The sequence below is a fragment of the Manacus candei genome, unplaced genomic scaffold (genome assembly GCF_025592945.1).
Source record: "Manacus candei isolate 608988 ecotype Guabito, Panama unplaced genomic scaffold, ASM2559294v1 h1tg000089l, whole genome shotgun sequence".
Taxonomy (NCBI): domain Eukaryota; kingdom Metazoa; phylum Chordata; class Aves; order Passeriformes; family Pipridae; genus Manacus; species Manacus candei.
The window spans coordinates 2,147,924-2,163,834 of NW_026138137.1; the positions used below are offsets into that span (position 1 = coordinate 2,147,924).

General features: G+C 35.9%; 1 protein-coding gene across 1 annotated transcript in view; it reads right to left on the reverse strand.

Moving 5' to 3' along the window:
• UBE3C (ubiquitin protein ligase E3C) overlaps positions 1–15,911 on the reverse strand; it is a 73,970-nt gene that overhangs the window by 28,461 nt on the left and 29,598 nt on the right. Inside the window, exons 13-18 of the mRNA XM_051812888.1 lie at positions 15,347–15,579; positions 10,128–10,232; positions 8,984–9,071; positions 5,443–5,540; positions 2,064–2,196; positions 619–866 (exon numbers count right to left, since the gene is read on the reverse strand). Coding sequence (XP_051668848.1) covers positions 619–866; positions 2,064–2,196; positions 5,443–5,540; positions 8,984–9,071; positions 10,128–10,232; positions 15,347–15,579 — 905 coding nt within the window. The remainder of the gene's footprint in view (positions 1–618; positions 867–2,063; positions 2,197–5,442; positions 5,541–8,983; positions 9,072–10,127; positions 10,233–15,346; positions 15,580–15,911) is intronic.

Sequence of the window (15,911 nt, forward strand, 5' to 3'; positions counted from 1 at the left end):
TTTTCATCTAGCTCAACAAGTATCTATTAGCCTTCGAACATTCACATCACCAAAATATCAAGCATTAAAACTCAAGAAATACGCAAAATGTACCAAACCCCAAAGACATTAAGTGAAAATTAATTTGCATGTGGCTCTTAAGTATGGCAAATGCTGATGGCAGATTTTAAATACTAGCTAGAATTCTACACTTTATACAATTAGAAACTTTTTAAAATATTACTGTCATATATTCCAAATTATGAAAATGTAATGGCAGTCATATTCCAAAAAGGTCTAGGTTAAAAATCACCATAAGCAGAGCAGATCTGCTGCCTTCAATCAACTTAACTTTAATCAACAGGATATACACAGAAGCAAACATATGCACACTTTGCTCAACTGGTAGTCAGGATATAGCAAACCCTCTGTACTTCTCAAGCATGTAACTTATTAAAAGGAACAGAAATTTAGGTGATATATAGATATAATGTTCAGACACAACATCTCAAAGTTATTTTTCCTCAAGACTAGGAAAACCATTATTTTTTTCCCGTCTACCCAAATCCAAATAGAAAAAAACATTACTGAATAATTTCAGTACTGCTATAGCTTTATATTCTACACCACTGTTTTTACCTTTCCAAGCATTCTTCCAAGAAAGTAGTAATGTCGGGCATATGAGTCTCCAACGAGCATCTGTGCAGCAGGATTAGGGTAAAGAAGTCCCTCATTGGTGGTCTTAAAAAATCCCTGGTTAGGGTTAAATCCTGATTTGAGTAGTTCATTCAGAAATTCTCTGAAAATCCCACCACCATCAATCCCAGCTTCATCGAGACCATGGGCATTAAGTAAATGAACACGAATGCGCTTTTTTAGGTCAGGTTCTGCAGAGAAAGGAGAGAGACAAACTCAGATGCAACCATCTGCTCCAATTTTGTCTGGATAAAAACACATGTAACTACACATACAAACGTATCTAATGTTATATTAAAAACTGAACTAGTACGTAGTAGCACAAGTCCATTACTGGCTTGAATTTTGGAATATCCAGTTTGTGAAACTCATTTTGTAGACAGGGTCTTGCTTTAAGAGTCATTGAAAGAAGAAGTGGAAAGACACTAGATAGAGGAAGAAAAAAAATCCTACAAGATACTTGAAAAAGGCCCAAGAATAATCTGAAAATTCTGTTTGTGAGTGCAAGATTCAGCTTCCTCCTGCCTGAAGGAGCCACCAATAAGCACTGCATTCCCATTGATTCTACAGAGCCCTGGCTCTGTGTGAGTACACACTGGACAGCACTGTATATACAGACTCAAGGAATCATTAAGGTTGGAAAAGACTTTGAAGATCATGAAGTCCAACCATCAACCTACCATCACCACCACCACCACTGCCATTAAACCATATCCCTAAGTGTCATATCCACATATTTTCTGAACACTTCCAGAGATGGTGACTCCACCACTTCCCAGGTCAGCCTGTTCCAACGCTTTACAACCCCTTCTGTGGTGACTTTTCCTGATATCCAATCTAAACATCCCCTGGCATAACTTGAGGCCATTTCCTCTTGCCCTATCACTTCTTCCCCAGGAGAAGAGACAGACCCCCACCTGGCTACAACCTCCTGTCAGGGAGTTGTAGACAGTGATACGGTCCCCCCTGAGCCTCCTCTTCTCCAGACTAAACATCCCAGCTCCCTCAGCCGCTCCTGCTCAGACTTGTGCTCCAGACCCTTCACCAGCTTTGTTGTACCTCACAAATCCTGTTCAGTCCATACATATATGCTGGCAAAGATCACCAAAGCAGAAAATATCTAATGAACTACACAGATAAATATACAGAGTACAGTTATTTGGACAAGTAAATGGGAAGAAAAGCCCCATAAGAGTAGGTTGGAAAAAGAATGAGACTGCAATAATCAGAAATTACTTATGTAAAAATGAGGAAATGTAGCTGTTTACGAACTTTCACACCTCAGAGCAGATATACCCATAACATACTAGTCAAGTAAGCAAATATGTAACTACAAGGTAAGAACAGTCATGTCTTATAACAAGCCAATAACTTAATTGAAAACCTACCATTCTCAGGAGAAAGTTTATCATAAGCATCTTCATAAATATAATTTCTTCTGATAGTGACATTAATTCCATCCAAAAATGGCCCATCTCCTTGAACTTCTTGTTTATCAGCATAGATTAGTCTTTGAAAAATCTGTTGAAATGGGTGAAAAGAGCAATCATGTCATTGTGCAGATCTAAATATTCAATGAGAGATGGTTATTCACTACTGTTACTGTCCTTTGAGCTGCCCCTGGAAATCACTTTCAAGTGATTTGTCTTCTCTCTCACTGAGCTGCAGAAACTTAATAGAGAGCAATGACCGAGGGGAGGGAAGAAGACGGGACAGATATGCAAAAAATTTCTTTGTGCTAAGATATCATCCTCAGTTCTTTTTACATAAAGAGGTACATCTACAGACATTGTGCCAGTGATTCCAGTTTTCTCTCCCTAACTTTCAGAGTTCTGAAATGCAAAGTATTCAAAAATAAAGGGAAAAAGTCACATGAGTATTTTGCGCACAGAGCTTATCCTCAATACTAGTAAATAATTTTTTGTTGCCATTTGCAATGCTTAGGAACATTCCCAGTAATAAGAAATTAGGTATCAGTTCCCCTCTCACAGGCAGTGAGCAAATAATTCAAAGCAAAATCATGGATAGCACTGCCACATTAAAAAAAGAACCAGAGCATCAGACCAACCAAAAAAACTTATGCCAAGTGAAGTACAAATTGAATTTCACATTGTCCCTCTTTGAGTCTTCACAACAAGAACTTGTTCACCTGAAGAGTACCTGTAGCTGACTGTGCTTCTATGCCAAGATGTAGCACAGGAGGGGGTTATCTAATGTATAATAATATTCCCTCCATTCAGGGAGTGTATGTTTACTGTATTCTCTCTTGGCACCACTACCATACTCAATAAATAGTCTAGTACATTTACCAAGGGATGTAATATCCCAATAACATCTCAGACAGTTTTTTAACTAAGAAGATAAGGTGAGAGTCTGCAGGGATGTTTCAAACCAACAAATTTACCATTAAAGAGGAAATCTGACCACAGCAGACAAAACTGCTGTAAGGTTCCAAATCTACTGTTTCTATGGGCAATTGCTGTTGGTAGAGAAGATGCTCTCCAACTAGGAAGATTATAATATAGACAAAGCCAGATTCTTCCCTAAGGTACATAGAAGGAAGACAAGAGAAAACAGTCCTAAGCTGCAGACAGAGAAACAATGAATGGATGTAAAGAAAAAAGTTCATAGTAAGAGTGATTAAGTATTGGAAGAGGTTACATGAGAGTTTATGAAATCTCCATCTTTGGAAAGAGTCAAAACTCATCTGGACAAGTCCTTGCACACCCTGATCCAACTCTGAAATTATTCCTCTATGAGGAAGGATGTGGGCTACAGCACCTCCAGAGGTTCCTGCTGACCAAAAGTTGTCTCATTTTACAACATGAACACACATAGCCACAGGCACCTTCTTTCTATGTACAGGACATGAGAATATGCTCACCACGACTCTCCTTCCTGAAGCATGACTAGATACAGTTTATTGTTACCCAACTCTAGATGGAAAGAATCTCTTGGAGGTTTATCTCATAGCAAAACTCTTCTTGGTATGGAGTCTGACTGCTACATAACCCAAGGTTCATGCAGATGTTAGTTCTGAAAACAAGAACCTTAATGTACAACTGAAGCATTTACAATGATTTTTCATTTACAATGAAAAGTAAGCAATGCTGCCTGAAGCACACAACACAGGAATTAACATCACCATAGACAAGCTGACCAAAGTATGGCTTAAGTAGATGAGAACCAATGCACTTGATACAAATTGGATTCATTACCTCCCACAGGCAAATATCACACTGAAAGGCACAATCTCAATGTGCCTTAAGGCTAAAGAGGATAATATTCCCTGGGGTCAGAAGGTTGAAGAGCCCACCATGTAACTGGACTCTGTAATTGCTTGTAGGACTTTCTGTTATCTGGTAATTCAAGGTAAAAATCTCATGAAGAAGTCAGAAAATGAAAGGACATATGGAACACTCCCCACACACAAACAGCATTGAGCTGTATTACCACATTAAATTTCAGAGTAATAAATGGCAACTGATTAAAAGAAAAAAACTTATTATGGTCTTGATGTGGTGTTTTCTTCCCTTACTAGAAGCTGCTTTGTAGAGGCAGTGGGAGACTCCAAAGGAATGTTGACTCCTCCTATGACACAAAAAGGACCATCCATACTCGGTCCACAATGCAATATAAGTGGATCTTCTCTATGAACTATAAAAGTTCAGTCTATAACTTTATCCCTCTCTCCAAGCTCTGATGCAATGGTTATTTCAGTTTTTGTGATAAAACCACACAAGGTTCTATTGCACCAGAGAAAGTTTTATGCATTCCAGAAACAATATATGTGCATCTCAACACAGCTTTGAGACATCCAGAGGTTGCAGGCAATGACTAAGCCATGGCATAGAGATTCCTGCCTGAGGTCACTTCCAATTGTTTCCCTGTAATCCTAGTGCAATACTACCAGACAGTATTAAGATGTTTGTTGGATAAACTGTTTCGTAGAAGCCTGGAAAAAACACTCATTTTCTACCAAAGTTGTCACTGTCTTTTCTGAAAAATACTGACTGGCTTTCCCTATGGAATTATTCTTCATTCCCTTGATGGTGTCTTGAAACTTAATGTTTGCAAGACAATTCAGGGAGCAATTTTTAAACAATTGATACTGTTGACAACAAAACCATTTAAAATGTGCATAACAAAGTAAAAGCTTTAAAAATACTTATGAGGCAAAAAGAAATACATAGTAGAACTAACAATTACATGTATAAAAATCTAAAAAACATCCAAAAGCAAATCCAATCAACCAAGTACAAGAATCTTGCAAGTTTTAAGCTACATAGTCTACTGAAGTTCAGCTACTCAGCTACGAATGCAGGAACTTAATTTCTAGGCATTATTTTTCCTGAATGAACATCCATTATCTCATTCTGAGCAAACCCACCCATCGCTCAAAAGCCTCCAGTTGTGACCTTGCCATCTGTTCCTTACGGACACACAACTGGTCAGTGCTCTGCAACCACAAGAGGGTGCAATCATGTAGGTCAGTCACTGAACTGAGCAAGCAAACTGCTGCTGCATATCTCAAATACATGTTTCTAATTCTAATATAATTATTATAAAGGGCAATGTAACTAGTAAAATAAGAGGAAAGTTATTAAATGTTCAGTTGCTGTGAGCACTGAAGAAAAACAGTACAGACTGCCATAATCCTCTGCAGGGGATTGATCCAATTCCTACTTCACTTCCTATTTCACTTTTACACTTACTCAAAACAAAAAGCTAAAAAACAAATTGCATATTAAATTAGAAATTAGGTACCTTTACTCTTTCTTCAAAAGGAACTACAAAAGGTAGCTCTGTCAGAATTGCAAGTTGTCGTTCTTCAGATACAGAAAGAGGTGCTGGTTCCAAACCCACTTAAAACAGAAATAATAATTTTAAAAATTTTGGAAAGAACATTTTTTAAACAGTTTATTTTGTATCAAGTGACTCAATCTACTTTGTATAAAAATATATACATTAAAATAGTTTATTTACTACTTAGTCATACAAAGCCTTACCTTTCTTTAAACATTAGTTGCTACAGGCAAACTGAAATATAAGTAGTGAAAACACACAAAATGCATATAAAAATAAGTACTTCTGTATCTCTTTAGTTTATTCTTAAAAAAAAAAAATCAATCTACTTATTCCTGACATTTTAGATTTTGAATTAAGAAAAAAATACATGATAGAAGACAATTAGGAAGCTGTAATGATTTAGAATTCTCATTGCAGGAATACACAATATTCCCATCCTGATGATCAATACAGTTTAAAGTTATTGTGCTTTCAACTACATCATCTAGATTCAATCAAGTCATTTTAGGCAAAAAACCCAAGAATTAACCCAAATCTCATGAAACAAACAGAAAGCATTTACTGCAATGAGTTTTCTCTCCCAAGGTCACAGTGATCACGTTAAATCCTAGTCACAGCAGAAATAGTGAAAACATCATCAAGAAACTGCATGATGTACTTAAGAAAAAAATACTAGAGAAGAATTCAAGAAGCCACAGCAGAGAGACTCACTCACACGTAGTTCCCAAGCTACTGTGCACCTCCTCTGAACCTTCTCATACCCACAGAGGATGTTTTTAGGAAACAACTCAACTTTGGGTGATGCAGTGTAGAAATTATAATCCTGTTTTAACTTCATGGGAGGAAACTCAGCTGCTGAGCACATATCTGGCCATGAATTAATTAACTGCAATCAGTATTGCTCTCTGACTAGACACTGTGGTTAAAGGTCCACCTAGGTTTCAGTCTACAGAGGAAACAACACCCAATGTTGTTTCATTTTCCCCCTTAATAACCACCTTTCTGAAAAAAGACTTCAGAGTCTAGACTATTCATAGACCATATTACAAAATAAGTAAGTGTTCTGTGTGTCACTACCCAGTCTGCAAGTTCATGATGACAGTTTCAAGTTTTTTTCCTTTGGCTCCTACCAGTGGTAACAAGCATCTTGCTGTCCTTCTCTAAGTGGACACCATCTTAATGTTCTTTTGGCTTTTTGTTTTTTTAACTCCTCAAAGCACTTTAAGTAGTGATATTTCAAGCACCAATTTAATAGGACATGACTCAAAATATCACTGTACTTGATGTATATTCATTTGGGTCAGATTTCAACATTGCAACCCGATGGAATTTCTGATAAAATGCTTATCTGTGATTACCCTTAGTTTACTTAGTAAACATTTTTAATTAAAGTCAATGTATGCAGCCTATTAAGCTAACAGTTAAAAGCACTTTAAATAAAAAGTGCATGTACAGCAAAGGTAAACTACTACATGACTTCGACAGTTCAATTATTTCAGTCAATTAGTCAATTTTATCTGCATTTCTCCATCACAGCTTCTTTCTTTAAAGAGAAATATGGGATGGAGTCATCAATACAGAGGGCATTTAGAGCTCACGAGTCTGCCATTTAAGTAAATGAAAAAGTACAAATAAACATGACCATATGTGATTCAGCAGTACTTTCATGCTGATTGGCTTTAACCCATATGGAGTCAAGAGGAATTAAACAAGTTGTGCACATTGTTACCTGCTTGTTTTCACACATTCATGTTGATTGCACTTTTTTTTTTAGCCTGATTTCATATGAAAATGAGGTTTACATGAACACACTGTGTCTGTCATCTTTCTTCACCATCTTGCCTCCAGCACATCTTTTGAGCTAATCAGTTGAACTTTAACTTTGACAGAGAATGGGATATTCAAAAACACCAAGCATTGTGAACATTTTCAACTGGACAGAGAAGAGAAATTCCTTTAGTGACCTGAATGCAGAAACAGCAAGGAGAGCTCTATTCAGTGTGTCAGCTTGTCTGACAGCCAGCCAGGAAAATGAGGGCGTGCAGCTGCTCCACTCCAACCACAGCATGTGTATTCCTTATCCACCAACTGCCCAGCCCAAGGCAGCTAACAAAACGGAGGGAACTGATGCTATTTTGGGAGGGAAGACAAGCAAGAGAGCTAAAGATACTGTCTATATGAGGGGAAGGAGACTAGTAGCAGGAGAATGTGGAAGTATTAAGTGTGGAACAGGTCTGGCAGTGGAGAACATCAAGACAGTATATGCAGCTGTCAAGAGCCACGCAGGTCAGTGGAAGAAACACGGATTGCTGATGTGGAGTCTGTAAGGTACACAGAACACAGGCCTGCTGAAGCCTGACTATTTTTGTTAAAACCACCTGCTTTTAAGTCTTCATATTATCAATCAATTAAAATAGGTGATTTCCAAAGAAAGACACCAAACTGAAAAAAATTTACTATTCAAAATTCTGAGGAATAATTACACCGGACTAACCAGTTGTTATCTGGCAACTACACTAATAAGGTAATCAAAGGAAACTTTTACCATCATAGCTACTCAAATAAAAAGTATCATTATAAGAAGCTCTTAGGTTTCAACCTTGGACAAAGCTTTTCATTTTGTACAACTCTATAGCAGCATTCAAAGGCTGCAGTCTTCTCTACATGATCTACTGTATATGGCTAAGCTAACTCAAGTAGATTACATCATCTTGAAAGAGAGTATGGGCTCTTGCAGATAGATCATTTTCCTGCTTAAAGGCCCCATTTTTAATTCATTATTAAACCTGCACAAGCATTAGTGATTTAATGATTATTTTACCTGAGCACAGCAAGGTAAAATTCTAGTACAGTGTACCTAAAAAGCTCAAAGAAACAGACTGTCTACATGAGAAAGCATATTGGCACAACTAAGTTAGTGTAAATTTATCCTGATTGCTAAGTTTGTCCAAATCTTTCTCTGGAAGTATTCCACAAACCCCAGATATTTTAAATAATTCAGGGGGTTAGGTTTCTTATCTAATTAGAGACAATATTTATAAATAGTAATTAACATTTACCATGTTAAGCTTGTTACAGTTTAACATATAATGAAGATGCTTCTTTATTGTAAACAGTAAAAGTAAAACCTCAATTCTTTACATCTTCAGCAACTGCACTAATTTTCTATCTTATGCAATTGCATTTTATACATACTAATACATGTATTTTTAAAACATATTGTTTGTCCACCTCATCATTTCCCCTCATCCAGGCCAGCAGAAGCTTAGGTAAAGTTGTTATTAAATAACATTAATTATTCTAAAGACATACCCACGTGTATACAAACACACTATTTTTTAAAATATGTGAAACAACATTATGAAAGACTGCCTTGCTTTTGGCTACCAAGACTTTAATACAAAATACTCAACAGAGCTCTAGAAGAGGTAGATTTTCTTTGCAAAAGGCAAACTTATTTTGACTTAGCAAAGCAAAAATTGCATAGACAGTATCTTACCATCCAGAGTAGATTGCAGTGGTCCTATTCTTCCCATTCTTCTGACTCTCCAGACATGCCTGGCTGATGGCACATACAGCTGTGTAACCTAATAAATTAGCAGTATTTAACAGTTAAACATTATGTAATTACACATTATAAACTACTATTACATAGTAAATATATATAGCTGTGACATCCAAAAGCATGTCTGAATGCCTAAATAGCTTCATTTCTAATTATTCCTCCTTATACTTCTATCTTAAAGCTGAGTTGCAAAATTAACAACAGTATAATATAAAGTCCACCTATTTTTTTAAAAAACATTAAGTTTTGGTATTTAAGATACTAGAGAAGCTGAGTTTGAATTTTGAGATGTCAAAAAAATTCTGTTTACTTTGTACTGAGAATCAGGTTAGCACCAGAGTTCAAGAGTACTACTACTTTCCCTAAGGTGTGTAAGCACTATTTCCTACAAATTATAAAGAACACAGAGAAATGGGGATCTTAAACACAAGCCAAGCAAATGTGCAACCATAAAAAATAAACAGAAAAGTTCACTTTTAACTATTCCATGCAAAGCTTCCAACTGTTAAGCCATCTAATGTGCAAGGCAATCTGAGGTGTAACTTGACTCCTAAACTCCAGGTTTTCGAGGATTCAAAGGATGCACTTGCACTTTCATATCAGCTTTTTCTTTTGCACTCACATACACACTTTTTAAGCCCAATGTCATTTTTTAAAAAGCTCTTAGAAAAAAAGTCATTTCTAGGTACAGAAAATGCTAATGAATTTTCTTTTATTTTGGAAGAGAATTTGGAGGGTGTTTTCCTCACTACAGAGCAATCCTTTTATTTAGCATTCTTACTATGAGAAAATGCAATAAAATGCCACCAGATTTTCAATTCTGCTCTGTTACAAATGCAAATTGCTTACACCATTGCACTGTAGAGCAAGTTTTTCTTTATGGATTGGAAATGTGATTTAACGTAAAAGTTTCTTAACAGATCCAAGACTTTTATATTAGAGAAAAGCAACATTATTCCAGGTTTTAAACCACACAATCTGTTCAACATCAACATCAGTGATACTGTCAGGAATCAAACCCTCTACCACTGAAACTTTGGCACCTGTAAGGCTTTGTGGAAAAGGACATGGCTCTTACCTTATCTGCTTTGATGTTTTCTTGTTCTGAGAGCCAGTGATTTGGCGGGCAGAAATTTCTCCTCGTATCTCTAGATTTCAACATTTTCACTAAGTTTGTGATGACCTAGGAGTCAGAAACACATCCATTACATTCAGCAATGTGAATGAAATTATACAGTCCACAAGCACAGTAACATATGAAAATGTTACTTATTTTTAACTTACAAAAACTTGCTCTTAGACTTAACACCTTAGAATGCAAGTAAGTAATCATGGTTCACTTGTAAGTCATCAAAAAGAAAATGGCTTATTAAAGTCTCATTCAAAAAACTAATAACCAGGACTGCATAGGACTTAATAAGACTGCACACTTAAATGTTGCATGCCAGTTCAGGGAAGCCTAAAGAAATCATTACTAACATTAAATTACTTATTTAAAAACAATAACACCTAACCAGGTAACTTATACCATGTTCCTTTTTTTTTTTTTTTGCTGATATATATTTTCAGTAATTAAATGTGTGAATAGATACATGTTTTGGAAGAGAGAACTAACTATACAGCTATTCTTTCCTACTGCTCACTCCAAAACAAGAGATTCTGAACAATTTGGCTGATTTTCAGGTTTTCTTTGTCCACATGGAGAGAGATTCTTGATTTTTTTTTTTAGGGAAAACGCTCCACAGAAGAAAGAAACTTCTGCTGCTGTCTCAAGACAAAGGTCACACCGATCCTTCCACATTAGGCAAATCTGAGGGATCAACTAATGAACAGTGAGTATTTCTGCCCACAGTCAATAATTTGACTAACTAACCAGCAGAATGATGTGATGCTCTTCTCAATGGCCAAACTGTACAAAAGCAAACATCAACTTCAGAAAGGAGAGAAGGCAGAAACATTCAATTGCCAATAAAACATTAACAGCAAAAGTTACATCTCTAAAGTAGATGAAAAATGAACTACTTATGGTTGCTGCATTAACAAAATAAAGCATTTCCAGCTAAAGGTGCCTTGGAGTAGTCCAAGGAATTTGCTGATGATGTCACCTCACCACACACAGAGGTGATTAGCTGTGTGAAAAAACAAGTGCTGATATTCTTAAGGGTAAAGCTCTACATATGAAAATACACTGCAGGTTCTCTTCTTGTCAATGAATAGCTTTTTAGCATTTTCAAAGCTGGCTAAGAGAAATAAATATCATCTCACCCAGAAGCAACTAACAATTTATCAAATGAACTGTACCCTCCAAGTTCTTGTCTCTATTGAAACAGATCCCAGTGTGACTAGCTCAGTTGTTTACACTGCACAGTAAACCCTACCAACAAGATTGCTAAAGGGTTCAACATACCAGATTCTGAAAGTAAAGTCACTTCTGAAAAGGGCCCAGCCCAAATATGCCTGAAAGCAGACTGCAAGATGACCATTTCCACAAAAAAGGATGGTTACCCAATGGTCTTCTGGTGATTACCATAAGAAGTCCTAAAAATATGTGTGAGGTGGCTTGTTGCAATTTTAATTTAATATGCACATGTATAGTGTATTATTGTAATGTTATTTTCAAACAAAAATGTGTTAGGTAGTAGCCCCTTAGTGTGTTAGTAAATTAGTAAGGCCTTTCCCAAAAGAAGGTACAAGCATTTACCTGAAAACCACCTAGTAACAGCAGTTTAACAAATTTTGGTTATCAGCTGAACCACAGGAGGTGATGATGCACACACCTGCACTTCTCCCAACCACAAGCACATTAGTTGAAACCACTATGTTTAATTCATTTTTATTCATAAGAAATTCAAATTATAAAAGGTAATTCTGTTACTATTATAACCATACAGTCAGGAAATGAGAAAACTGAGCAGATAATTGGTTTATTCATATCTTTCTAACAAAACTGGGTGGCTGAGAAAAATAGTTATCATGGTCACTAGGGTGTCTTTGCAATTTTAGTATTTTTCTTGGCAGTTTCCTCCAATCCCGGACCAAAAATAAAAATAGGTACAGATACCAAGCTAACAAGTACTCCACCTCAAGCACAACTGCCATACTTGGTTGCATACGTATGGGGTGGCATACCTGCTGTCCAAAGCTGAACCACATCAGGCCAACACTACATAAACCATAATTAAGCGGAATCAACAGAATATTAAATTACCAGCCTAAAAAGACATTATCACTGCCACAATGAACAGCCTTCTGTTTTGCAACTTGTAAGTACAGCACTTGAAAAATTAATAGAAAAAAGTGTACACAAAGCTTTTCTGAAACGATCTTGCTAAAAGATAGTCTTAGTGGGCAGGTGTCAAGAGTAACAGAGTTTAATGGGCCTTCTAAAGGATTCTGTGTCTAGATGCTACACAACAGACCTTTTAACATTCAGGTTTTAGAGTAACATCTTGAATGAAGACAGAACAAAGAATGCTATTAAGGGAATTGCCTGATTACACAGGAATTTTCATCACCTTGCCCTTATAAAATTCAGTGCAGGTCAGATGAGTCACGGAAACTCTGTGGTCTCATTACCACTTTAAGTACAATAAACATTTTTAAAAAGGAAAATAAAATCAGAAAAGACTATCCATGTGAAGACTACCCGAATAAAATATTTTACAAGCAGCTACAGAAACCCTAAAGGAAGCTGAATCAAATTAGGTGGGATTGGAGCTACTCCTGCAGAATGCATGGGAACTGAGAACACTTGTTACCTCAACTCAGGACTCCTTTGTAAGAAATTTCTGAAGTATGTATTCTATTGAAAGGGAAGATGCAATGCAATAAATAACATTAAAATGGGGATTTCTTTCTAATAGTGCCAAGTGCAAGTAACATTTAAACTAAAATTCAGCAAAATTAGCAACTTGATTTCATAGGATTAACTCAAGATAGCGAAATAATTATTTTATTTGACAAAATTCATTTTCATGTACTCTTATAACTTAGGCTTCTCTATGGAATCTGTAACAATTGACTACACCACTCATTATTACATAAAGCCAAAAATACGGGATTCTTCTGAAAGAAGACATTTGCCCATGTAAATCTTACCAATGACCTCCAATTTGTTAGCAAATATGCACATTATTGTCAGCAGCCTCCCTGTTATCACATTTACATTTACCTTGCAGAAGTAAAGCCTATATTTGTGTGTACACATGTGTGAACATATATAAATATATATGAATATATATATATTTCATTCATTTCATATGTACACGTATGTATTTCATGAGACACCAGAGCCATGGAAAATACACAAAACAAGTGTGGGGAATTAAAAGAAAAAAGGAAAAAAAGAAATTAAAAGCACAGATAAAGAAGCAATGTGCCTTTTTGTCTGCAGGCAGCTTGCAAAAGCTTTAGCAAAGATAAATTTAATATATTTTATATATATACATATTTGACAATGCAAAAGAAAGAAAAAGTATTTTCTACTTAAATTTATAATGAAATACTTTAGCTTTGTTTTAATGATTTGGAAGAAGGCATTTCTGCCTGCTTATGGCAAGAAGCTGTTTTGAGGCTGCCCTCAGGAACAACTCCATGCTATGTACAGTAGCACATGAGATTAACTATAGCCGTGTTCAATTTTTATCTGTAATGTTTCTGAAGAAGTAAACAAGGGAAGCTCTGCTATCAGCTTCTTTTGTGGGTAGAAAAGACATATCTTCAAGATTTACATTTCTAATTCAGCTAATGGAAGGCAACCCTGGCTCCTGAAAACAGTAAAAGTACACCAGGTTTAGACAGTTCCACTCCAAGTTTAATTCCTGACTGCCAAAGTGGGACAGAATAACTCAGGATTTTACATCTTCCTGAATCACAGCAAAATATGATCCAATTCACCTGAAATCTATGCAGCCTACACAAAGACTGATTAACAAATTAAAGCAAACAAACAGAAGATGGCATGATATGAACTGCATACATGAAAATACCCCTGGCATGCCATCTTTCTTAGAAAAGTAGACACATTGAGGTTTTCACTTGTGACCTTTAAATCGAAAGTTTATTTGCAATTTAAAGACAAGTAATTAAATTAAATTGTGCAAACATATATTAGATCAATCTGTGCAAATTACAAATTCAGTGGTGCATTAGGACTGTATTCGATGCAATCAAAACATTATCAGTTACTCTCACTGCTATTAATGCTTATGCTCATAAGTGAAATGTGTTGTAAAATCAGGCAGAATAGGCTGGATAGAGGCTATCTTAGACTTGTAGAATGAATAAGCATTCCTTAATTAGCCCATCAGGTTAAGTGCAAGCCTTAATGGGCCTTTCCTAAAGTCTAGCATGACATCTTTCTCCAAACATGGCCAAGAAGAAAGTTCCATTAGCAATATTAATACAAGCTTAGTTGATCATTTTCATTCAATTAACTTCTTTCAATTAAATAGATAGCTTGACAAAAGCAGTGATAAAAGACCTGAAGGGACAGCTGATGACTCGAACTGAACATTAGTGTGCGAGAGGTCACCAGTATTAAACAGACTGTAAATCTAGCATTCAATTTGGAAAATGCATTTCTTCTGCTCCCACTTCTTTAATGAGCAATTTTAGCTGACTGGATGTGTTTGCTGCAGAATTTTCATGACGAGTCAAGCACTCCTTTTTTTTTCAACAACAGTTATATTAGGGGTTTTTTTTTCTGCCAACGTTTTTTCAGCTTCTCTTAACTCATGTATTAGGTAAGATGCCATGGATAAAACCAGCAGAAATATATTGGTAGGTACCCAGAAAAAACATACATTAAGTTCACATTTTCTAAGCCAGATTCACCTTCCCGTTAATATTCCAGTAAATTCAAAAGTAGTATCAACAGATTTTAGTGGAACACCAACCAAACCAATACAGCATGGTAGCAGATTAGTGAAGTCTCTAATACAGAAGGTCCTCAGTAATCATAAGATTCTCTTAGAATTTCACACCTACATAAAATTATGACATGCTTAAGCACCTTGCTGAATGGGAGCCCAAGTTAAACCCCATATTTTATAGGGTAACTTTTCTATAAACAAGATCAGCAAGAAAATTAAGAGTTGCCAGAAGAAAAAAAATGTGTCAGTTATCACAATTAAGTTACTCAAAGTTTAGCACATATGCCAAACAGCAACCTTCCCAAATCCATATTCCTTGTTACAACAGCATAAAAATTAGAGAGAAAAAAACAAGTAATCTCCTACCTTTGGCAGAAGCCTGAAAACTGTATCTAAGTACGTTCTGAAAATTGACACAATTTACCTTGAATAACTGAATCCATCTTTTCTGCTCCGTCTGGATACATTGCTGCATTTCTGTATTTTTTGTTACTCCAACACTTCTAAATGCTGCAATATATTCCTCACGGACCTCTGGCTTTGTTTCTGGGTAAGCCAACTTTATGATTCCTAGACATGCATCTCGAAGGCAGCGTGATAATATCACAAGCTCTTCTAGTGTAAAAGGCATCATTGATGATTGTCTTTGACCTACAGCTACATAAAACACAAGTTTAAGCTTCCTTAACTGACTTTCTCTTAATTATTGAATTATTTTAAAACAACACTTATTACATTGTAACTTTAATATTCACACACAAAACCTAAAGGCAGAGAAAAAAAACATCACCCAAAAACAGAATCAGTAAACATTTATAAAGAAGATCAAGTCTTGGAACTCTTTGCAGTCACAATTATTTTAATTACAATATCTTCTTGTTCTCTTTTGTGATTCCTGCTATGTTAAATTTACACATTAGATTACAGGTTCAGTCCAGAAGAAGTTCACTCTCTTCACTAACTCATTAAAAATTATCATGATTAATAAC